This window comes from Scyliorhinus canicula, chromosome 2, assembly GCF_902713615.1.
Source record: "Scyliorhinus canicula chromosome 2, sScyCan1.1, whole genome shotgun sequence".
Classification (NCBI taxonomy): domain Eukaryota; kingdom Metazoa; phylum Chordata; class Chondrichthyes; order Carcharhiniformes; family Scyliorhinidae; genus Scyliorhinus; species Scyliorhinus canicula.
This window is the reverse complement of record NC_052147.1, coordinates 252,378,787-252,403,156: the sequence shown is the minus strand read 5'-3', so window position 1 is coordinate 252,403,156 and position 24,370 is coordinate 252,378,787. Positions and strand designations below refer to the sequence as shown.

The window sequence follows — 24,370 nt, the reverse complement described above, 5'->3', positions numbered from 1 at the left end:
TGGTATCTTGCCAATAGATTCAGAATTTAAAAATATGAAAAGATAGGAATTTGACAAACTTACCAACATACAAATTAGGAGTAGCCGTAGGCCATTCAGCCTCTCGAGCCTGTTCCACCATTTAATAAGATCACATGTCTGACCTGATTGTAACCTCAACTCCACGTTTTCACCTACCCCCAATAAACTTTCACCCTTTGCTTATCAATAATGTATCCAGCTCTGCTTTAAAAATATTCAAAGACTCTGCTTCTACTGCCTTTTGAGGAAGAATTGTAAAGACTTACGACTCTCTAAATGATCTGCATGTGGAAACCTTTTGAAAGGTAATTTCAAAATGTCCTCCTTATGTTCTTGTGCCAAGGTATGCCCCCGCCCACCCGTATGGTCCTTCATGCTCCCATACTAAGGTATGCCCTCAATCAACCATGGTATGCCGCCCAACTAATCCACATAGCTCCTCATTGCCCTCATGCCAAGTTATGACACTTTCATGCCCATGCACTGTTTAGAATTAATGAACTTTCTATTAACAACAGGATATGTTGAAAACAAGCTTTAATAATACATTGCAGTCCTATAATGGGTTCCTGGGCTATCAGCCACAAATGCATAATGGAACACCTGAGCCCCAGGAAAGGTTTGATTGACACCTTTCACTGGATGCATGAAGGACAATAATGGTTGGGTGGCATGAGGTGGCATGCATGGGGAGTGTATGAAGGGTGACGGTGTGTGAAGAGTGAGGACTGGAGGGCCTTTTTGTTTTTATCTTAAATGGGGAAGGTTGCACCAAGGCAGGCCTTTTGAATGGAGTGTCACTGCATCCGACAGCTCTTCTGGTTACCTCTGAACATTTTGCCAGGTCTGCACCCATTCCATTCCCCCACCAGAATGAAAATTCCATCCTTCCTGGCACTTTCTCTTGAGGTAGGAAGGCTGAGTTGTTTATGTTCTCACGGGGTGGCACGGTGGCATAGTGGTTAGTACTTCTGCCTTATAACTCCAGGGATCCGGGTTCAATTCCGGCTTCAGGTGACTGTGCGGTGTTTGCATTTTCTCCCCGTGTCTGCGTGGGTTTTCTCCGGGTGTTCCGGTTTCCTCCCAAAGTCCAAAGATGTGCAGATTAGGTGGATTAGTTATGATCAATTACCCGTAATTATCAATTAGGTTACTGGATTAACGGGATAGGATGGTCCTGACCTGCGGTAGGCTACTCTTTCAGAGGGTTGGTGCAGACCTGATGGGTCAAATGGCCTCCTTCTGCACTGTAGTAATTCTATTCTATTCTAATTCCCACTGCCCAACTCAAGGATGAAAATTCATTCTTATATTTTGTATTTTGCACTTGATTTGACATTGAATTTAAATATCAATTGAACACTTCTAGTTGAGACTCAGTGATGTTCATTAACATTTTTTCAATCACACTGGTTAAGGAGACACTTTCTTTCTTTGTTCAAACAGGTACTAGGTCCCCTGTGGAGGGCATTGGGCTTTTTCAGTCAAACAAATACTTTGAAGCATTTGCCCTCAGAAATCTAAGTGTAAGTCTAATGAATGGCTGACACAAAATCTGGCCCACTGATACATTTGATTTTCTCAAAAGCATTTTCTACTTGAAAGACACAGTTGTGCTAAGCTCCAAGATTCTGGAAAGTGCACAAAATAATGGGTGGAATTCTCCCATTTGGAACTAACTTTGTGGCAGGGCAGGAACGAGTGTGTTTCCCACCGTGGAGACCCACGGGAAACCATGCCATGCGTGTATGATGCGCGAATCCTGCTATTGTATCTGGGTGCCATATTAAAAAACATCCAACATCACTGACTCACCATTGAGGAAAAGACATTCACCTCCAGAAAAAGTAGATGGAGCTCCAGGAACAATCTGAGGCAGGAAGATTGATGTCCTTGATGACACTGAATTTGGAAGATCACCTGTAGATGCTCCCCCTACCCACTGCTGGGGTTCAGGTTCGCTGGCAGCCTCCACCCTCTGGAGGCATACCCAGGTGAGTCCCGGCTTCTGCACGACATGTTGTATCAGATGTGTTCTGGACCGGCAAGTTTTCCTGCTGGCTTTGCGGAGAATCAGGCGTGAAAGAAAAATTCTGATCGGGCCTACTTCTGCATTCCATTAGCGGAGGCAAATTAGTTTCATGCCAGCCTCCAGTACGTTTCCTGATCCGCCACGCTGAGCACCAGTGGAAGATGTCGCGGAAGATTCACGCCAGCATAAAACCAATTTTTGAACTCCCACTGAATCCCCCCCCCCCCCCCCCCCCCCCCCCCCCCACCTCCACCGCCTTTAACGCTACAAGATGAACTTTTATCTACTTGAAGAATTTTCCTTTGCAATGAATGTGACTGAATGCAGGCTATACCTGCTCTTCAGTTATGGCAACCTTATGTCCCACAAGACTTTCAGTGTGAGCTGGATGAAAATGAAATCTTACCGGACCCACCAGGAGTCGAGGCGATAATGTGCAAGGAACTTGGAAAGATGGATTGCTTCACATGGGGTGCAATTTTTACCATCTATAGGTTCTTTCAAAATGGTGCATAGCCATGATGTTCACAGCCGTATTACCACAGGTAAGGTGCCAACCTTGGAGAAGCTTGTTCACTTGCCTGCCCCCTTCCCCGACCCTCAGGTAGAACTGTAAGTGGATGGAAGGGAAATGAGTTTGGGTCAGGGTTCTGATTTTTAAAACTTGAGTGGGAACACCTGAACCAAACCCACCCATTTTCTATGGATGGGCCTCCCTTTCAAATATCCTAGGATGTATTTTCAGGCTGTTTATAAGCCATGTCAACTTTTTTGAAACTTTTGTTTTATTTTGTTGGCTATTGTTTTGACTAGTATGTAAGTATGACATGCAGAAACCAGTTATGAACAATAGCTCCTGGGTGAAAGGAATCAATGTAATCAGAATGTAGTAAAACACACTGGGAGCAGCCAGATTTAACCATGTGAGGGTCTATACCTCTGAAAATAACCAATACACAATAAGATTCAATAATGTATGTGGCAGGTATTCGCTCCGGAAGCATTCATACATAAGTTTGCAAAAAAAGAATATAACTTTCTTGATCTTTCGAAATTTCATCAGAATATGGAAAAAAAATGGACAGCAATAGCTTCTGCTGCCCAAATCTGTGGGTTCTTGAGAGTTGCCAGACAATATTACTGACTCCTACAACACTTGTATTCAACCTGGCTGTATCAGAATGAATAAATCCCCACCATTTGCTGTGCAGTCATTTGGTGTTGAATGCTTTCCCCAGTTTGGGTGGCATGGTGGCGCAGTGTTTATCACTGCGGCCTCACAACACCAGGGACCCAGGTTCAATTCCTCCCTTGGGTGACTGTCTATGTGGGGTTGGCACATTCTCCTTGTGTCTGTGCGGATTTCCTCCAGGTGCTCCGGTTTCCTCCCACAGTCCAAAGATGTGCAGGTTAGGTGGATTAGACATGCTAAATTGTCCCTTAGGGTGAAATTACAAGGCGGGAGGTGAGGTGGTCTTTCACAGGATCGGTGCAGTCTCGGTGGGCCAAATGGCCATTCCTGCACTGCAGGGATTCTGTGATTCCATTGTTAAATATAGAAATTTCAAGTTTAATTAAAAATGTGCAATAAAATGGCTCATTGTTCAAAATCCCAACTGAGAGTAAGAAATGAAGTGTTTAGTGTCTACAAAATGAATTCAAGTGTGCTGCCATTGCTTATATGGGCATCATTCAGAGATTGTTTTGAAAATATATTTCACCTGGCCGACAATGAACTTCAAATCCAAAGTAATTTTCTGAAATAATTTCCTCACATCTTCACAGTGGAACAAAATACAACACTGTCTACTCACTGGTAATTTGAGTGGGCTGGAGTCAGTAAGAACCATTGACTTTGTTTGGCTGAGGCGGTCACAGTTAGCAGCCCCGCTCTTCACCCTCCGCTGCACCGCGGCAGGACTGAAGTTGGGTGAGGGAAGATGTTCAGTGGCGGATGTTGGCTGGGCATTAGCTGCAGGTCCATCCTTTGAAAAGAAACAAGGAAATCATGTTTCGAAGCTGCAGTGAATCCATGGTAAACATTGACTATCTGAATGTACACAACGTTATGAATGCGCTCAATGTCAAAGAACAAAGAACAATACAGCACAGAAACAGGCCCCTCGGCCCTCCAAGCTTGTGCTGGTCATGATACCAAGGTCAATTCATACCTTGCAGACTTATTTACTGACTGATTACAACAATTTCCTTTCCATTCAGTTTGATCAAGATGTCAGAATTTAAATATCGCAGTGCCTCACAAAATATTCATACGTGAACATTTTTATTTGTTTCAGTGTTCCTGGTCAAATTCTGTGTCAGCTTAAAAGAAAACCAGAAGAGATTTTCTCCTTCCTGCACCTGAAATTACTGGATTGCCGAGTGTGATGAATGTGGGAAATCCAGGTAGGAATGCTAACTGCTAACCATACAAGGAACTTCATTTACTTTCTAACCATTAGTTGGAAAACAGAAGGTTGGAATATAGGAAAGGCTCCTTTACAGATTTGTGCTCCTTCCCTTCCAATTTTCTTGTATGCATTACGTTCAAGCAAACCAATAATCTCATATGGGCGACACGGTAGCACAATGGTGAGCACTGCTGCTTCAGAGTGCCAGGTTCTCAGGTTCGATTCCCAGCTTGGATCACTGTCTGTGCAGAATTTGCATGTTCTCCCTGTGTCTCCTTCAGTGTACCCGAAAAGATGCCGGAGTGTGGCGACTCAGGGATTTTTGCAGTAACTTCATTGCAGTGTTAATAATACCTTGTGACAATAATAAAAATTATTATTATTAGAAGCAATTTATTTTAAACTAGAACCTGATGCTAAATATGGCGGCACGGTAGCATGGTGGTTAGCATAAGTGCTTCGCAGCTCCAGGATCCCAGGTTCGATTCCCAGCTGGGTCGCTGTCTGTGCGGAGTCTGCACGTCCTCCCCGTGTGTGCGTGGGTTTCCTCCGGGTGCTCCGGTTTCCTCCCACAGTCCAAAGATGTGCGGGTTAGGTGGATTAGCCATGCTGAGTTGACCGTAGTGTCCTAAAAAGTAAGGTTCGGGGGGGGGGTTGTTGGGTTACGGGTATAGGGTGGATACGTGGGTTTGAGTAGGGTGATCATTGCTCGGCACAACATCGAGGCCCGAAGGGCCTGTTCTGTGCTGTACTGTTCTATGTTCTATGAGGGAAAAAATGTCAGCATTCAATTCCAACCTTCCTGATAATAGGTGAAACCACTGTACAATGTAAATTTTCCAAAATGTTTTGCTGTTGCACAACCCTAGTGTGACAAGGATTCCCTGCTATAGCCAATTCATATGGCCAGCAGCACCACAGGTGCAAACCAATCCCTAGACAGGACTTGTTGTCAGCAGAAGGGGTCGAAAAATGAGGCACTGCTACAAGCCTGTCAAATTTCATTGTCCGTTCGGTCTTTGGTTCAGTTGAAGCACACTCGTGAATGAATTCTGAAGGCCAAGGGTTCAAACCCTACTCCAGAGACTAGAGCGCATAATCTAGGCTGACACTCAAGTACTGAGGGAATCAGCACTGTCAGAGGTGTCACTGTTCTGATGAATAGTTAAAGCAGGATTAAATCTATCCTCTGAAATGGACGTAAAAGATCTTTTTGTGCGACTTAAAGAACAAAATTATAAATCACCACCTGTCTCGATTAATATTTATCCATGGATTACCATCACTGCTAAATGATCTGACCATTTTCTCTCAGCCGTTTGTGGCACCTTACTAGGTTAAAACATCAACTGCATCTCAAAATTCATTGACTGTGAAACATTTTGTGACCTCCTGAAGCTGTGCAAAAGACATAAACGAATTGAAAAGAATTGTTGGTTTTTAAATAGGATAATGGATCTTGAGTCCTATGCTGGAATGCTGTAACATAATAAGATAGAAAGCTTCAGTTGTTTCAGAATTACTATCAGTTAAGACATTTTCTGAATTGGATGCTGCATGCAATTTGTCCAGTTACAAACAGTTACACGCAATGAAAAATTCTCAAGAGGATATATGATAGAAACAGGTACGGAATATCTGCATACTTTTAACATGGCGAGGACTGCAAATTGTTTTACATGAAAATCAGAATGAAGTTAACAATTTCAGGATTTATTTGAAATAAAATACAATTGGATAATAAATCTAGCATGGATTGTGTTTTAGAAATAATTAACCAATCAAAGTGGGTGGCATTGAATTACGGACATTACACTTTGCCCTCGAGGATTAGGATCAAATTCCGTCCAGTTTATTTTCCCGTTGATGGTTTTAATGCTGCAATACTGCATTTAACCGTGAGAGAATCAGATTGAGCTTAATGCGTCATCAATTTAAAATTTCCCTCAAATAGGTCAGATGGAGAGCAATGACACTGGTGATTTTCAAGATACGTTTCTGAGACGAGGGACATGACATGCTTTTAAGTGTTATTTTCTTCCGTGTGAAAAGGTAATGAAAAATTATTTTATTTAAGCCAATTGAAGTTTACTTAACCAATAGTTAGTAAATTAATGGTTTTCCTGAAAGAGGTAATAGATTTTTAGCACATACAAGACCATAGTGAAATGATACCATAGCAAGTTAAAAATCATACTAATACATGTTAAGTTGTATTGAAAGACAACGACTGGCTGTGGTAAATGTTGAGTCACTTCAAGCTTTGTGCCATTTCACTGAAGATATTGGCTTGAAAATGCTACCTATTACATGGAAACAAAATCACGGCAGCAGAGTAAGTCCCCATTTTAAGTTGCTTCACTCTGTGCTATTCCACTTTTAACATAACAGATATAATGAGACTATCTATATATTTAAGACTATCTATACCATGTCGCCACTACGACCAGGATATCATACAGCGCCTATATTTCCTCAGGAAACTAAGGAGATTCGGCATGTCCAAATTGACTCTTACCAATTTTTACAGATGCATCATGGAAAGCATCCTATCGGGCTGCATCACAACCTGGTTTGTCAACTGCTCGGCCCAAGACCATAGAAACAACAGAGTCGTGAACACAGCCCAGTCCTCGCATTCTTTGACTATCTCTCTGCCTCCCGCTGCCTTGGGAAAGCGGGCAGCACAATCAAAGACCCCTCCTATCCTACTTATTCACCATTCCAACTTCTTCCATCAGGCAGGAGATACAGAAGCCTCAGAATACGCAGATTCGAAAACACCTTCTTCCACACAGTTACCAGACCCTCTAATGGAGTGAACTGATGTCTCTACGCTTTTGCTCTGCTGTTATTAGCACTACATTCCGTATACTTCACCCAATGTCTTTGTCTATGTATTTAGCTTGTGTATTTATTGTATGTCCTATGTTTTTTCATATATGGAATGATCTTTTTCATGTATGGAATGATCTCCCTGGACTGCAAAGAGAACAGTACTTTTCACTGTACCTCGGTACATATGACAATAAATCTAAATCTAATGAGGTTGGTGTGCACATTAAGCAGGAGTGAGTTCCGCATCTGTTTCATGCCAGAGTCTAGGTATCTTTGTGTGACCCAATATGTATGATTTGGGGTGAGTGTGAGGGGAGGCATTTGATTGCACTCAAAGTAACAGCGTGTTTTTCTTTAAATTCTGCATTACATATTTGTGCAAAGACTATCTCCAGCACCAGAATTGCCTAGCCTATGTGGCCTGCACTAGATTTTTCTGCAGCCCGCTCATTGACCACGATAAACTCATTGCCTCTCTCTTGCTCGCCTTCCTTCCTGCTCGCCGTTTCCCTTCCCGATCCTCCCGCTTCTCAATCCTCCCATTTGATCTCCATCTCGCCTGCTCACTGCTTTCCTCCCTAACCCTCCCACTTTTAGCTCATCTCACTCCTTCACTAGCTTCCTTTCTCTTGCCACTCCTCTCCTGAGCTATTGCTCACAGCAGGTGCATGGGAGAATGAAGTGGCAATTGAGGTTCAGGATAGGAAGCGGTGAGTGGTTAAGGCAGTGAGTAGGAGGGTCAGGGAGCCGGAAAGGCAGTGAGCAGGAGGCAAATAGAAAGAGCTATATTGCTTTTATATTTTGAAATTTATTTTACTTCAAAGTATATTTCTGTTACATATATAGTAATTTAGAATGTACAGTATTTCAACTTGTAGGATATAATGTTGAAATGTTTTTTTCTGACAATAACAGAAACTAACTACAGCTTTTAAGTAGGTTACAATGGGAACAGGTCAGTTGCTTAATTTTGTTTCACTTAAAGTTTCACTTTTCAGGAATGCAACTACAGTATGAAGCAACATAGGCCTATTGGGCATATTCCATTATTCTATTCTTTCATGCTTGATTTGTATCTGAACTTGATTTATCCTCCCTTTTTCCACTACTCTTGATATTAGGAAACAAAAATCTATTAACGTCAGTCTTGAAAATGTCAGCTGACGGCATCCATAGCCCCTTGGGGGCAGGTAATTCCTGATCATGACCCAGAGCAAAGTTATGTTACTGTCTCCACACCACTTTTTAGCCAAGAAAAACAGAGCTCCAGAAATACTTGATGGCTACATTTTGATATTAAAGAACAGCTGACCACAGTCATTAATAATTGTTTTTAAAGGTTAACATTTGAAACCTTGCTTTGCTTACATTACTACTGCATGCTGGTTTACAGAGCTACATTTGGGCAATTTCACAGCCAAGTTACACTAGAGTTTGCAAAGCAAAACTACTTCGCATTCATATAAAATGTGAATATGCCTTAATTCAATCATATTTGGCAAAATTCTTATCTGGGAGAATAGGGCCATGATTTAATGGGAATAAAACAGAGTCTTGGGACGGCATTCTCCCCTACCCGGCGTGACGGAGGGTCCCGGAGTAGGGGAGTGGCGCCAACCACTCAGGGGTCGCGCCTCCCCAAAGGTGGGGAATTCTCCCCACCTTTGGGGCCCAGCCCCGCGCCGGAGCGGTTAGCACCAGAAGACTGGCGCAAAAAACCTGCGCCCCCGGTGCGGGGCTGGCCAAAAGGCTTTCGCCGGTCCGCGCATGCGCCGGCAGTGACGTCAGCGACAGCTGGCCGCTGACGTCACTGCCGGCGCATGAGCGATGCGAGGTTCTCTTCCGCTTCCGCCATGGCGGAGGCTGTGGCGGCGCAGAAGGAGAAAGAGTGCAGCCAGGGCACTGGCCCGCAGTTTGAGCGGGGGGCCCCGATCGTGGGCCAGGCCACCGTGGGGGCAACCCCCCGGGGTTCGATTGCCCCCCGCCCCCCCAGGACCCCGGGGGCCTGCTCGCGCCGCTGAGCCCGCCATTCCAGAGGTGGTTAAAACCTCGGCGGCGGGAGAGGCCTCCCAGTGGCGGGACTTCGGCCCATCCGGGCCGGAGAATCGCCGCAGGGGCCTCTCCGATCGGCGGGGCGAGATTCCTGCCCCCGCCACTTCCCGGGTGGCGGAGAATCTCTGCCACGGCGGGGGCAGGATTTTAGGCGCCCCACAGGTGATTCTCCGACCCTGCGTGGGGTTGGAGAATTTCGCCCCAGTTTTGGGTGCGTTTAGCAGGGTGTTGCTTGGTGCCTGTAGCACCCAGAATGACCTCGTAACCAAACGGGATTCGGTTTTTTTTAGCCTTGGCGATGAATGCTCCAAAGGGGCCACAATTACCTTCATTTCCTGTACTGACAAGCTTGAGTGGCACTGCCAGGCTGCCAGTTTGTGTGGCGAGATCTTCCAGGTGCGAGTGTTAGTTCACGGACACTGGGAGAGTCCGGCGCAGACATATTTAAGTGAGCCTAACTCCGCACCTAAATGTGAAAATCTGGATCCGTATCTCGATGTTTCGTGAGATCTCATTTCTGAGCGTTGCAAATCTCACGCGAGATATAACAACCTCCTCATGTCACCAGGCCTGGCGTGACAAGCTCACATCGATTGCGTCCTAAGTGTTGACGCCAGGACTGAATTACATGCAGTTCGCATTCGCGTTGGGGAGCTATTTCTGGGGAAATTCAGGACATACTAATGGGACAGCATTCTGCCCATGTGAATCTCGAGCAATCCTCATTCCCGCTGGCATCGGAATTGGCGCTGGAGAGTTTGACAAGTTAGAGCTGCTTATAGGCACTCCACTCCCCACACACTCTCATTAAAGCCAGGAGGAATACTCCACAAAGACCAGCACCATGCTTCATGGACATGGAGCTTGTTTGAATGTTGGATGCAGTAGAGGGGAGGTAGGACTCCCTCTTCCTCAGGATGGGCAGGAGGCAACCGCCCATGGTCGTCGTCTGGGTCCAGGCTGAGGTGTCCGAGGTGCTCACCAAGGTTTACCTCACTGGGGGACCTGGGACGCAATGCCGCAAGAAGATAAATGACCTCCTCAGGGCTGCTTGGGTGAATAAGCACCTCTGTTCCCCTGGCATCAATCCTGCCCCTCACTCCTCACATCCCACCCCCGCTCCCACAGAGGCCAATCAAAACCCATTTTCTCGCATCTCCCTCACATCCCACTCTCCACCAAACCCCAACACCTGTATGTCCTCTTTGGCCAGGTGCCTTGCAGACACTTACCACAAATTGCAGACATTCCCCCTTGTAACTCTCCTCCATGCATCTCACCATATCCTTTATGTGTCCCCTCGGACAAGACAGAAGGGAGCAGGAGAAGACTAGAGGGGGCATCCTCGGACCTCCGGGCTCTCACCCCCACTGAGCAGAGGTCAAAGTAAAGGTCAATGGTATTATCCGGGGAGCTGCAGGAAAGCGCTATCTCTGAGGCAGCGGTCAGCATGCGATAACCAAGTGATCCCCTAATGCAAAATGATGCCCCTAAAGCAAGTGAGTCACCCTTCTCCCCCAGACCATTCCTTCCCAAGATCTCACCATATGTCCTGGCTTTTATCTTGCAGGATCACCATCAAACCATGCTGACCCTTCTGGGGTAATCCGACCCCAGACATAACCCCAGCACACCCCGGTGGACCTGTCTGGGGGCAACATAACTTCACAGCACCGCATTCACCTGCACCTTCCACCATCGCAGAGACCATCCCCATCACCTCAATCGGACATTTTAATGAAGAGGCTCCTGGGTCATCATCTGGTGCGCACGTCACACATGCTGCAGGACATCACATGGGAATAGAAACTCCCGAGGGAGTGGACAGTCGGAGGGCTGCCTAATCCCAGGACTAGCTATACTCCAGATGGTATCGTACTTCGGGAAGTGTGATCCAAACACTGGTGGAGATGCAGACGCAGAGCCAGGATATACAGAAGGGGGTGTCAGCAACTCCAACATGACCTCCCTTCTTTTGTAATCTATGTCTTGATTGACAAAGGCAAGTGTCCCAAATGCCTTTTTAACCTGCCTTCTGCTTTCAGAGATCGATGGACAAACATGCCAATGTCCCTTTGTTCATCGGACCTTCCCAGTCTCAGGCCGTTCATTGAATACTTCCTTGTTGAATTATTCCTTCCAAAGTGTATCACCTCACACTTTTCAGGGTTAAATTCAACCAGTCACGTTTCTGCCCATTTGACCATCCCGTCTATATCTTCCTGTAAGTGAAGACACTCAACCTCACTGTCCAAGGGTTGGGTCACACACTGCGGTCAATGGCTGAAGTTCAGGTCGGGGAGTCCAGTCACCGGTAGCTGTCGTGTTGGCTAGTGTCGACTTGAGAGATGAACAGACACTTCCAACATGGATGAAGGTTCAACTCAATTTTATTAACTACTTCTAACTAACTAACACACGATGACTGTGGGTCTTAATGATGCTAACTTAAATTAGAGACCTAAGCCTTCTCCGAACCAGTTGATTCTCTCAGCACGTGTTGTGAGTCTGTGCTGGGCTGATGAGTTCCTGTTACACTCAGAGGCAGCACCCAGAATGAGCGGGAGCCGTGGTGCCCTCTGCCTTTATAGTGTATGTATTCTAACTGGTGATTGGCTGCGGTGTTTGTGCATGTTGAATGGTCCCTGCGTGTGTCCATCAGCGCGTGTCTGCACCATGTTACACTGGTGTATATCATGACATCCCCCCTTTTATAAAAAAAATGTTGATATAGGCATGTGATAATAAATGGTGTGGGTGTGTGGAGAATGTACCTAGCTACGTGTGAGATGTGAAGACATATGTACAAAGCTATATACAAGGAACAAGACTATTTACAGAGGAAAGTGCCTGGTGCAGATGACTACCATGAACTGGAACAACCAACGAATCTATTCACAAATCACTGGATAACGAATGCAACAATAAAGGATATAGGAAAAAAAGTACATTTCAGAGAGTCCACATGTGTACAGAGTTCATAAGTTCAGTCTCTGAGGTGGGCGACGAACTCTGGCTGACCGTCTCAGGAGTGGGGCAATGGCTGGCGGCTCAGGAGCCGGGAGGGCTGCAGCACTGTCAGGGGCAGGCAGAGCACCAGGAAGCGCCACACAGTCCACAAGCGGGATCAGTAGGAGAGCTGGATGGAGGAACCTGCGACAACCCTGGAACCAGGCGAAGAGCACGCCTGTTGCGGCGCTGAACGGATCCATCCGGTAAGCGGACCAGGAAGGAGCGGGGGGCCACCTGCCTTAGACCGACTGCAGGCGCAGACCAGCCACCATCCGGGAGGTGGATGCGAACCTTGTCGTGTGGATGGATGTCGGGAAGGTCAGCAGCCCGTGAGTCGTAGGACGTTTTCTGCTGCAGCTGAGACATGTGCATGCGGTGGAGCACGGGGACATAATCGAGGTTGGGAGCGAGAATTGATGGCACCGTCGTTCTGAGGGTGTGGTTCATTGGTAGCTGAGCAGGCGACAGGCCGGTGGAGAGCGGGGCGGAGCGATAGGCTAGCAGAGCAAGATGGAAATCTGAGCCGGCGTTGGCGGCTTTGCTGAGGAGCTGCTTAACGATGTGGACCCCCTTTTCCGCCTTCCCATTGGATTGGGGGTATAGGGGACTGGACGTAACGTGCTCGAAGTTGTAATGTCGGGCGAAGCCGGCCCATTCCTGGCTCGCGAAACAGGGGTCATTGTCTGACATGACCGTCAGCGGACTGCCATGTCGGGCAAATGTCTCCTTACACGCCCTGATCACAGCCGAGGATGTGAGATCGTGCAGCCTGATGACCTCCGGGTAACTGGAGAAGTAGTCGATGATAATGATGTAGTCCCTGGCCAATGCATAGAACATGTCGATGCCCACTTTGGTCCAAGGTGATGTGGCGAGCTGATGGGCCATCAGGGTCTCCCATGGTTGGGCGGGCTGAATGAAAACACTGGCAGGTAGAGCAGTTGAGCACCACATTGGCGATTTCATCATTGATGCCCGGCCAGTAGACGGCTTCTCTGGCCCTGCGGCGGCATTTCTCGATTCCTAAATGGCCTTCATGGATTTGCTCCAACACCAGCTGGCGCATGCTTTGTGGAATGACGATGCGATCCAATTTCAAGAGCACCCCGTCGACAACTGCCAGGTCATCGCGGACGTTGTAAAATTGCGGGCATTGGCCCTTGAGCCACCCGTCTGACATCAGGTGCATCACCCGCTGCAGAAGTCGATCGGCCGCCGTCTCGCAGCGAGTTTGCATCAGTCGTGCATCCAAAGCTAGGAAATGGGAGGCTGCAAGCTGAACTTGGGCATCTAATTTGCAAATAAAGCCGTCATGATCACACAGAGTTGTGATCGACGTTGAGAGGGCATCGGCAATGGAAAGGTCCTTGCCAGGGGTATAGATCAGTTGAAAGTCGTACCTGCGCAGTTTGAGTAGGATACGCTAGAGGCGAGGCGTCATGTCATTCAGGTCCTTTTTGATAATATTTACAAGGGGGCGGTGGTCGGTTTCAACCGTGAACTACAGAAGTCCATAGACGTAGTCATGGAACTTCACGACTCCAGTGAGAAGGCCGAGACACTCTTTCTCAATTTGCGCATAGAGCTGCTCTGCGGGAGTCATCGCCTGCGACGCATACGCAACGGGGGCCCATGACAAGGCCTCGCCTTGTTGCAGGAGCACGGCACCAATCCTCGACTGACTGGCATCAGTAGAGATTTTGGTCTCTTTGGTCGGGTCGAAAAAGGCCAACACTGGGGCCGTGGAAAGCTTGGTCTTCAACTCCTGCCATTCACCCACGTGAGCAAGGAGCCATTGGAAATCTGTGGTTTTGCGAATCAGGTCTCTGAGGGCCGTGTTGTGTGAGGCAAGATTCGGAATGAACCTCCCGAGGAAATTCACCATTCCCAGGAACCGGAGGACCGCTTTCTTGTCCTCGGGTGTCTTCATGGACGTGATTGCTGCAATCCTGTCCTTATCCGGACGCACCCCCTGGTGGGAGATGTGATCCCCCAGAAACTTGATACTCCATTGGCCGAAGGAGCATTTGGCCCTATTGAGGCGGAGGCCGTGTTCGTGGATGCGCCTGAAAACACACTTAAGGCGGGCAATGTGTTCCTGCGGGGTGGTTGACCAGATAATAATGTCGTCGACATATACCCAGACGCCGTCGATCCCCTCCATCTTCTGCTCCATGATCCGATGGAAAACTTCGGACGCAGAAATGATGCCGAATGGCATCTGGTTGTAGCAGAACCTGCCAAAGGGTGTGTTGAACTTACACAGCTTCCTGCTTGACTCATCCAGTTGGATCTGCCAGAAACCCTTCGAGGCATCCAGTTTTGAGAATAGTTTGGCGTGGGCCATCTAGGACGTGAGATCCTCACGTTTCGGAATCGGGTAGTGCTCCCGCATGATATTCTGATTCAGGTCTTTAGGATCAATACAGATCCGCAGCTCGCCGGACGGCTTCTTGATGCAGACCATTGAGCTTACCCAGTCTGTGGGTTCCGTGACCCTAGAAATGACTCCTTGGTCCTGGAGCTGTTGCTTGAGGCGGTCCCTGAGGGACACTGGGACTCTGCGAGTTGCGTGAACGACAGGCGTGGCGTTGGGCTTGAGTAAGATTTTATACGTGTACGGGAGCGTGCCCATGCTTTCGAAGACATCATGGTATTGCTGGATGATGGAGTCGATTTGCGCCCTGAAGTCTGTGCCAGAGGATGCAGGCACATCGCTTGAAGAGAGAGAGTGTACTCTCTGCACTAAGTGGAGCAGCTTGCATGCCTGCGCACCAAGCAAGGAGGCTTTTGAGGCAGCAGCAATCTCGAACAGGAGAATGACTGTGTGAGCACGATGTGTTACCTCAAGGCGGCAGGAGCCGCTGGGGGTGATGCATTGCCATTGTAGTCCAGCAATTTGATGGCAGGACAGCAGGTTATACGCAGAGCTTGCGGAAATCAGACGGCGCGATGAGATTGGCAGTAGCGCCAGTGTCCAGGCGAAACCTGACAGGGGACCGGTTGACCGTAAGGTTGGCACACCACTCATCATCCTGACTGACGCTGTGGACGTGGACGGGTTCAGTGCCACGCTTGGGGGACATCCTGTTCGTAGTAATGACGCCGATTTGGAACGGGACCAGTGGGTCATTGCAGGCGCAGTCGGAATTAAGGCCTAGAGTAGGTTCATCGATGGCAGGCTGGATAGCCCTGACGTCTCTGTGGGGCTGGGTGGACCTTCGATAAACAGCAGGCATGGAAGATCTTCACATTGCAGCGTAGTGGCCTTGTTTGCCACACTGCAGGCAACGTTGGGACTTCACGGGACATTGCCGCTTTAAGTGGGCGGAGCCGCAGTTGCCGCACGCCGGAGCGTCGGGACGTTCGTCGCGCCACCATGCATGCGCGGGGCGAACCAGTGTAGCGCGCACCTGCGCGAAGCGGTCCGTGACGTCAGCACGCTCGCTGCATGTAAGCGCGGGACTCCGTGAAAAGCGTTCGAAATGGCTGCCATTATTCAGATCCAGAGCCTGAAAAGATTTAATCATTTGGACCCGTTCTGTCTCGTAAGGGGCTTGCCACGCTGTTTCAGCATCCTGGATGCATGAGTAGCACGTGGAGGCACGTTCATGAAGTACACAGGTCTCAATAGCTGTGGAGAGAGTGAGCTGCTTTGTTTTTGGTAGCTGCTGGAGCAGGGGCTCAGATTGAACACCAAAAACAATCCGGTCACGGAGCATGGAGTCAGAGGTGGACCTGTAGTTGCAGGACTGCGCAAGGACGTGGAGGTGGGTAATGAAGGACTGGAAAGGCTCGTCCTTACCCTGAATTCGCTGCTGAAACATGTATCTCTCGAACCTCTCATTGACCTGAACCACGCAGTGGCTGTCGAACTTCAGAATTATGGTCTTGACCTTCGATTTGTCCTCACCCTCATCGAAGGTGATCGAGTTGTAAATGTGCAGAGCGTGGTCACCGGCTGTGAAGAGGAAGAGAGCAATCTTCCGTGAGTCCGAGGCAGCTTCCAGGTCCCTGGCTTCGAGGTACAGCTGGAAGCGCTGTTTGAAAAGTTTCCAGGTCGAGCCCAGATTCGCTGCAATGCGGAGAGGCGGCGGCGGGCGAACGGAGTCCATTCCGTAGGATGGCGCGAGACTGGTGGAAGGCAGATCACTGAAAGGTAGATCTCAGAAGTGCGAGCATCCCTCAACTCCTGGTATCAAGTCGTGTTGGCTACTGTAGACTTGAGAGATGAACAGACACTTCCAACACGGATGAAGGTTCAACTCAATTTTATTAACTACTTCTAACTAACTAGCACACGATGACTGTTGGTCTTAATGATGCTAACTTAAACTAGAGACCTAAGCCTTGTCCGAACGAGTTGATTCTCTCAGCACGTGTTGTGAGTCTGTGCTGGGCTGGATGAGTTCCTGTTACACTCAGAGGCAGCACCCAGGAAGAGCGGGAACCGTGGTGCCCTCTGCCTTTATAGTGCATGTATTCTAACTGGTGATTGGCTGCGGTGATTGTGCATGTTGATTGGTCCCTGCGTGTGTCCATCAGCGCGTGTCTGCACCATGATACACTGGTGCATATTATAACAGTAGCCATGTGCCGGGCCCACCTAGACATTGCTGCAGCGTCACAGAGCTTGGCCCAGTCACAAAGGCTGAGGGTGTTGAGCGCAATGGCTGAGCACTGACTGACCTGAGCTGAGGCAATGGACGGCATGATTCACTCGCTGAGGCACATGGCCTAGTCTCAGTGCTCCATGGTTGAGAGCATCACCACCCTAGTTAAAATGAGGGTGGGCATCCAGGACTGGCAGTGCAAGGTGACAGTGGAGCCTCTGGAGCTCAGTCTGGCCTCACCTCCACCCCAAGGAGTAGCCCGGGGCTCATTGAGAACCCCGAGGGAGGAAGAGGTGATGGAGCCCATCCCGGTGCCTCCTGCAGGGAGGTGCTAGACAACCCCAGTGCTTCTGAGTATGTCCCACCTTACACTGGCGCATCTAATGGCCAGCAAACAGAACAAGGTGGTACCTGCCCACCTGTGACACTCTAATGCGGCTGGGTCTATCCAGGTCAAGGCCCTCCAGAGGACAGCTGCCAAAGTCATCTGCTGCTAGAGGGCAAGATACTCAGCAGGCTGTCTCCACATCTGGGCCGGGATTCTCCCCTACCCGGCGGGGCAGGGGGTCCCGGCGTTGTAGAGTGGCGAGAACCACTCCGGCGTCGGGCCTCCCCAAAGGTGCGGAATTCTCTGCACCTTTAGGGGCTAGGCCCGCGCTGGAGTGGCTCCCGCTCCGCTGGCCGGCGCCAACGGTCTTTGGCGCTCAGCCGGGGCCGAAAGGCCTTCGCCGGCCGGCGGAATTCCGCGCATGCTCCGATGCGTCAGCGGCTGCTGATGTCATACCGGCGCATGCGCAGGGGAGAGGGTCTCTTCAGCCCCCGCCATGGTGAAGGCCATGGCGGGGCGGAAGAAAAAGAGTGCCCCCATGGCACAGGCCTGCCCGCCGTTCGGTGGGCCCCAATCGCAGGCCAGGCCACCGTGAGGGCAGTGCCCGGGGCCAGATCGTCCCGCGCCCCCCTCAGGACCCCGGCGCCCGCCCGCGCTGTCAGTCCCGCCAGCACCAGACCTGCTTTGATTCCCGCCGGCGGGAGAGGCCTGTCAGCGGCGGGACTTCGGCCTGCTGGAGAATCGCCCCGGGGGGCCCGCTGACCGGCGCGGCGCGATTCCCGCCCCCGCCAATTCCCGGGTGGCGGAGAATTCGGGCCACGGCGAGGGTGGGACTGACACCGGCCCCGGGCGATTCTCCGACCCCCCGCCGGGTCGGAGAATTCTGCCCCGATGTCCTGTCTGGGGTCACACCTAGAGGGAGTGGTAGAACATAGAACATGGCCCTTCAGCCCATGATGTTATGCCGACCACTTATCCTAATCTAAGATCAACCTAACCCACACCCCTTCAATTTACTGCTGCCCATGTGCCTGTCCAAGAGTCACTTAACTGACTCCACCACCTCTGCTGGCAGTGCATTCCATGCACCCTCCACTCTCTGTGTAAAGAACTGACCTCTGATATCTCCCCTGCACTTTCCTCCAATCACCTTAAAATTATGTCCTCTTGTGACAGCCATTTCCGCCCTGGGGAAAAGTCTCTGGCTATTCACTCTATCCATGCCTCTCATCACCTTGAAATGAAAATCGCTTAATGTCACGAGTAGGCTTCAATGAAGTTACTGTGAAAAGCCCCTAGTCGCCACATTACGGGAATCGAACCACGCTGCTGGCCTGCTTGGTCTGCTTTCAAAGCTAGCGATTTAGCTCTGTGCTAAACAGCCCCTCTATTAAGTCACCTCTCTTCCTTCTTCTCTCCAGTGAGAAAAGCCTGAGCTCCCTCAACCTTTCTTTGTAAAACATGCCCTCCAGTCCAGGCAGCATCCTGGTAAATCTCCTCTGCACCCTCTCCAAAGCATCCACATCCTTCCTGTAATGAGGCGACCAGAACTAGACAGAATATTCCATGTGTGGTCTAACGGGGGTTTGATAAAGTGGCAGCAAAACCGTGCAGCTCTTAAACTTAATCCCCCTGCTAATGAAAGCCAACACACCATACGCCTTCTTAACAACCCTATCAGCCTGGGTGGCAACTTTGAGGGATTTATGTACATGGACCTCAAGATCCCACTTCCAAGATCTCCACACTGTATTCAGCATTCGAATTCGACCTTCCAAAATGAATCACTTCACATTTATCCAGGTTGAACCCCATATGCCACCTCTCAGCCCAGCTCTGCATCCTGTTAATGTCCTGTTGTAACCTGCAACAGCCCTCGACACTATCTGCAGCTCCACCAACCTTCATGTCATCGGCAAACTTACTAACCCACCCTTCCACTTCCTCATCCAAGTCATTTATAAAAATCACAAAGAGCAGAGGTCCCAGAACAGATCCCTGCGGGATACCACTGGTCACCGACCTCCAGGCGGAATACTTTCCATCCACTACACACGTAACTAAGGAAGTTAGACACAGTTAAGTTGGCACATAGGTTAGAGGTAGTAGCCAAAGCACAATAATGTATTTAAACACTCTTTCATTCTGATCTGCCTCTAGCCTCTCTCTGAAGCGTGTGAGTGATGGACTGGGATGGGTGTAGAGTGTCTGTTGTGGGAGGAGGCGGGGAGGTGGTGGGAGATTGGTGGTTTGGTGGTTTGGAGTGTGGGTGTTGGAGGATGGAACGGGGTAGGGTCCCCAGGACAATTGAACTTTCCACCTGGGGCCACCCTCAGAGGCGGCAGGGAATGGAGCCAGAAGTGTGAGGCCGTCTTGTAGGATAGTTTACCCAGTGAGTATCATATTACCGTTCACCATCTCCACAGCCGCACCACCCACCCCACCCCAAAGAATATCTCGGGCCATGAGATGGAATGGCCAGCATGATTTTGTCAAATGATGAGCAGCACCAGAGCTCATCTTACAGCGAGTCATCATCATCCTCCGTCCCGTGGACTAAACCCACTGATACTGCCTGGCCAGGGTCAACAGCCTGCAGTGATGCTGGTAGACCCCCAAGGAGGGGATGCTGAGGTGGTGGGATGGAGTGAAGAGAGGAAGGACAGGAAAGGATCTGAGCAGCTTTGGGTAAGGGGGCACCACTTGGAAGAGAGCGGGGAGGGAAGAGTATGGAGAGGTGGGACGATGGCGGAGCTGCCAGTGGCCACGCCTCGTAGTTGACAAACCTGGAGATGATGAGGCTGTCCCATGTGTGGCGGCCCTGGAAAACATGTTGGGCGGCCTGTCATGTCAGCCCGAGCTCCATGCCCAGTTCTTCCTGGCCATTCTCTTCATCATCCTTGTCAGATGATGCCTGGAGTTCTTCCTCCTCCTCCAGCATGTCCACTCTTGGCTGCATGATGTTGTGCGGGATGTAGAAGGCCACCACAATGTTCGCGGCCCACCTGGGGCCCCACTAGTGCGGTCCAGTCATCGGAAGCGCATCTTTAGGACCGATGAAGCACTCAATGATGCTCCTTGTTGTCATTATTGGCGTCATTATTGCGGTTCTTCAAGCTGGTCTGTAAAGGCTTCATTAGCCAAGACCTCAGCAGACAGCCCTTGTTGCCCAAGAGTCAACCCCTCACCCGTGGGAGGGTCTCGAATGTGCCGGTGACCAACGAGTGCACCTGGACTTATGCATTGTGCGTGCTGCCTGGATATCGGGCGCAGACCTGCATGATGTGCAGCTGGTGGTCATACAACAGCTGTACATGCAGTGAGTGAAAACCCTTCTGATTGAAGAAGGGTACCCCTTGATGAGCCAGTGCTCGTAGGAGGACCTGTGTTCCATCGATCACCCCCTGGACTTGGCGCATACCAGCGATGATGGCAAATCCCGTTGCCTAGGCATCCGAATGGGCTTGGTCATGATTGAAGCTTATATTGTGTCCTGCCCAGATGCATAGGTTATCCATCACAGCATGGATGCACCTGTGTACGAATGTCTAAGAGATCCCAGACAGGTCCCCACTCGGCCCCTGGAAAGACCCAGAGACATAAAGGTTCAGAGCCACCATCACCTTGACGGCCACCAGGGGTTGGTATCGACTTTATGGTGTCAGATGCACCATTATCTGGCACAGGTGATGCATGGTCTCCTTGGTTAACCAATGTTTTAGGTAGCACAGACGGTCCAGGTGGTGAGGCAGGGAAGTGTGCATCTGCTGGCAGCACGGGTACCAATGTGGTTAGCACAATTGCTTCACAGCTCCAGGGTCCTGGGTTCGATTCCCGGCTTGGGCCACTGTCTGTACGGAGTCTGTACCCTCTCCCCGTGTGTGCGTGGGTTTCCTCCGGGTGCTCCGGTTTCCTCCCACAGTCCAAAGATGTGCAGGTTAGGAGGATTGGCCATTGCTAAATTGCCCTTAGTGTCCAAAGTTGCCCTTAGTGTTGGGTGGGGTTACTGGGTTATGGGGATAGGGTGGAGGTGTGGACCTTGGGTAGGGTGCTCTTTCCAAGAGCCGGTGCAGACTCGGCGGGCAGAATGGCCTCCTTCTGCACTGAAAATTCAATAAAATTCTATGCTGGGAGTGTAGCTGCATTGCGATGTAGTTCCTGGGTGTGACACATAGGTTGTGTCTGGGAGCCGGATGGATTGGAGAATGGTCAAGGTGGGCGGGCAGGGCTTGGAGACAACTGTTGGTGCTGTAGAGTAGGCTAGTTTATAGCGTCACTGATGAGGCTTTTGCCATGAGAGGGGCAGTGTGCCAGGGAGGATGCCAAAGGCCTCGGTGCATGTAACCTTTGTTTGGGGCGAGCCCTGCTATCCTGTATCCTCTGCAGTGGGGCTGCACATCTGATGAGAACACTGAGGGGTGCCAGCACCTGGTGGGCCACTGATTAAACTTGGCCACGTCCATCTTGTTGATGGATCAGCTGTGGTCTGAGCGTTTCCAAAGGGGTGGCGCATGTGGGCTCTAAATTGACCAGAGGCTCTGTGAATATTTACAGGACAAAATGAGCAGTCAGCAGAGTGAGCGGCTAGGGGCCTGTAACTTGTACAAAATGGGTGCATTTAAAACAAATACTGCAGCAATGGTGGTCTAAATTAGGCCACCCTGATCCTGAGGGGGATACCCCGAACTTACAGATTTTTCAACAAGTTATTCCCCGCTACTCCCCCCAGCCATGGCATCCCCCCACCCCCCCGATTTAGATGGAGGGGGGTGTTCACAGGCACAAGTTGTTGAACTCAATGTTGATTCCAGAAGGCTGTAATGTGCCGACTCAAAGGATGAGGTGTTGTTCTTCCAGTTTGGGTTGGGCGGCACTGGAGGATTGCAGGAGGCCTAGGATAGACCGTGGGCATGAGAGCAAGATGCGGAGCTGAAATGCCAACTGACCAAAAAGTTGGGGTCATGCTAGCTGACTAAGCCAAGGTGTTCCACAAAGAGGTCACCCAGCCCCATGTAGAGACTGCATTACGAGCAGTGAATACAGTAGACCAAGTTGAAGGAGACACAGGTGAAATGCTGCTGCACTTGAAAGGAATGTTTGGGTCCTGATGAGGAAGGAGGTAAAGGAGCAGGTGTTGTACCTTAGGTGACTGCATAGGAATGTGCCGTGGGAAGGGGTGAAGGGTTCTGGGCCGTTGACGAGTGAACCAAGGTGTCACAGAGGGAGTCGTCCCTGTGGAATGCTGACTGGGGTGAGAGATGGTGAGTACAAGATATGTTTAGTGGTGGCATCATGCTCGAGTTAGTGGAAGTGGCGGAGGGTGATCCTTTGTATGCGGAGGCTGGTGGAGTGATGAGTGAGGACAAGAGGGACCTTGTTGTGGTTCTGTGAGAGAAGGGAAGGGGCGAGGACACTGTCAACCACATTAGGTGGGGGGGGGGGGGGGGGTGGGGGGGGGAGGGAGAGAGAGGGGTGGGGGGTGGATCCTCAATTGAGGAAAAAGGCAGATATGTCTGAAGTTCTCTTTTCCAAGGTTGCATCATTATGGCAGAGACGGAAAAGCTGGGAGTATGGGACGGAGATTTTACAGTGAGTGGTGTGTGAAAAGGTGTGGTCAAGGTCGCGGTGGGAGTCAGTGAGTTTTTAATGAAGATTGGTGGTCTGTCTGGCTTCAGAAATGGAGACAGAGAGGTCAAGGAAGGGAAGTGTCGGAGATGGACCACGTGAAGGTGAGAGGGGTGGAAACTGGAAGAAAAATCGATTGCGTTCATCCAGCATTTTCTGCATTATTTTAAGTAAGCAACGAGGCTCCACATGTCACCAAATTTATCGTTTCTGCCTTACTTTTATCTTAATTTAAAATAAAACTATGAAAACTACATTTAAAAAGATTTGCTCAAATGCTGCTATAAGATCTGCTGCTGTACATACTACTACTACTAATAATAATAATCTTTTATTGTGACAAGTATGAAGTTACTGTGAAAAGCCCCTAGTCGTCACATTCCGCCGCCTGTTCGGGTAAGCTCGTACGGGAATTGAACCCGCGCTGCTGGCATTACAAACCAGCTGTCTAGCCCACTGAGCTAAACCAGCCCATACTTGGCACATGGGGGGAAAACTTGCAGGAATTCAGCTGGCATCAAAAAACTCTTGTACATTTTCCCCCAAAGACATGGATGGTTTTAGAACTTTTAAGTTGCTCTTTAATAAAAGAATAGATGGAAGGCATACTTTCCAGCATTGAAGAGCTAGCTAATAAATATTACGGTTCTGTGCAGTGAGTCACCTTGATTATGGCAGAGGAACATAATTTATAAATGCAAACATTTGCTCGGGACAAATACAGCCAAGGACAGGATGAAGACATTTCAAACCACAGGCTGCATATTTTACTAAAAATCAGAGGTCAAAAGTTGAAACTTTGTACTAATAATGATCATGTACACCTATGTATTTTGACAGGACTCCAGCTTAATAATTTTCTGAAGCAGTGTATTTTGCTGCTGGCTTTAACAGTCATTGGGGGAAAAAAATAGTTCTTTTTTTGCGACATACCTGATGGAACCATCAATTCTACGGCCACATGCTTGTAGGATTAGAATAGTGGCTTTAATATACTTACAACAGAGCCAGCCTGTTCGCCGTTGAACTTTCGATGAACTGGCCGGCTGGCTCTGTGGCACGGATCTTTATACAGCAGCTCCAGGGGGAGGAGTTCTGAGCGGTGCCAAGGGGGGAGCCCAGTACAAACTCTCGAGTACTCCCAGAGCTACTCCCCCTGGTGGTCAGGTAGTGCAACTGCACTTACAATATCGGTACGTTATATACAATGGGAACAGAGTGACATTGGTAACTTATAATACCGTGTGAATCTCATTCACCACAATACCAACAAAAGTAATCAGAATTAAAGACTGACAACCCAGGTGACAATGAAGACAATCGTGAAATGAAATGAATATCGCTTATTGTCACAAGTAGGCTTCAAATGAAGTTACCTTGAAAAGCCCCTAGTCGCCACATTCCGGCGCCTGTTCGGGAGGCTGGTACAGGAATTGAA

The 24,370-nt window shown here is 49.4% G+C and overlaps 1 protein-coding gene across 3 annotated transcripts in view; it reads right to left on the bottom strand.

Moving 5' to 3' along the window:
• The window catches only part of LOC119962096 (rho GTPase-activating protein 15-like), a 992,501-nt gene that overhangs the window by 827,888 nt on the left and 140,243 nt on the right, over positions 1-24,370 (bottom strand). For 2 of the 3 annotated variants that reach the window (XM_038789950.1, XM_038789951.1), the window contains exon 3: positions 3,868-4,038. In XM_038789950.1, coding sequence (XP_038645878.1) covers positions 3,868-4,038 — 171 coding nt within the window. Of the gene's footprint in view, positions 1-3,774; positions 4,039-24,370 lie in introns of all 3 variants that reach the window. The other variant, XM_038789949.1, reaches the window with a different exon arrangement.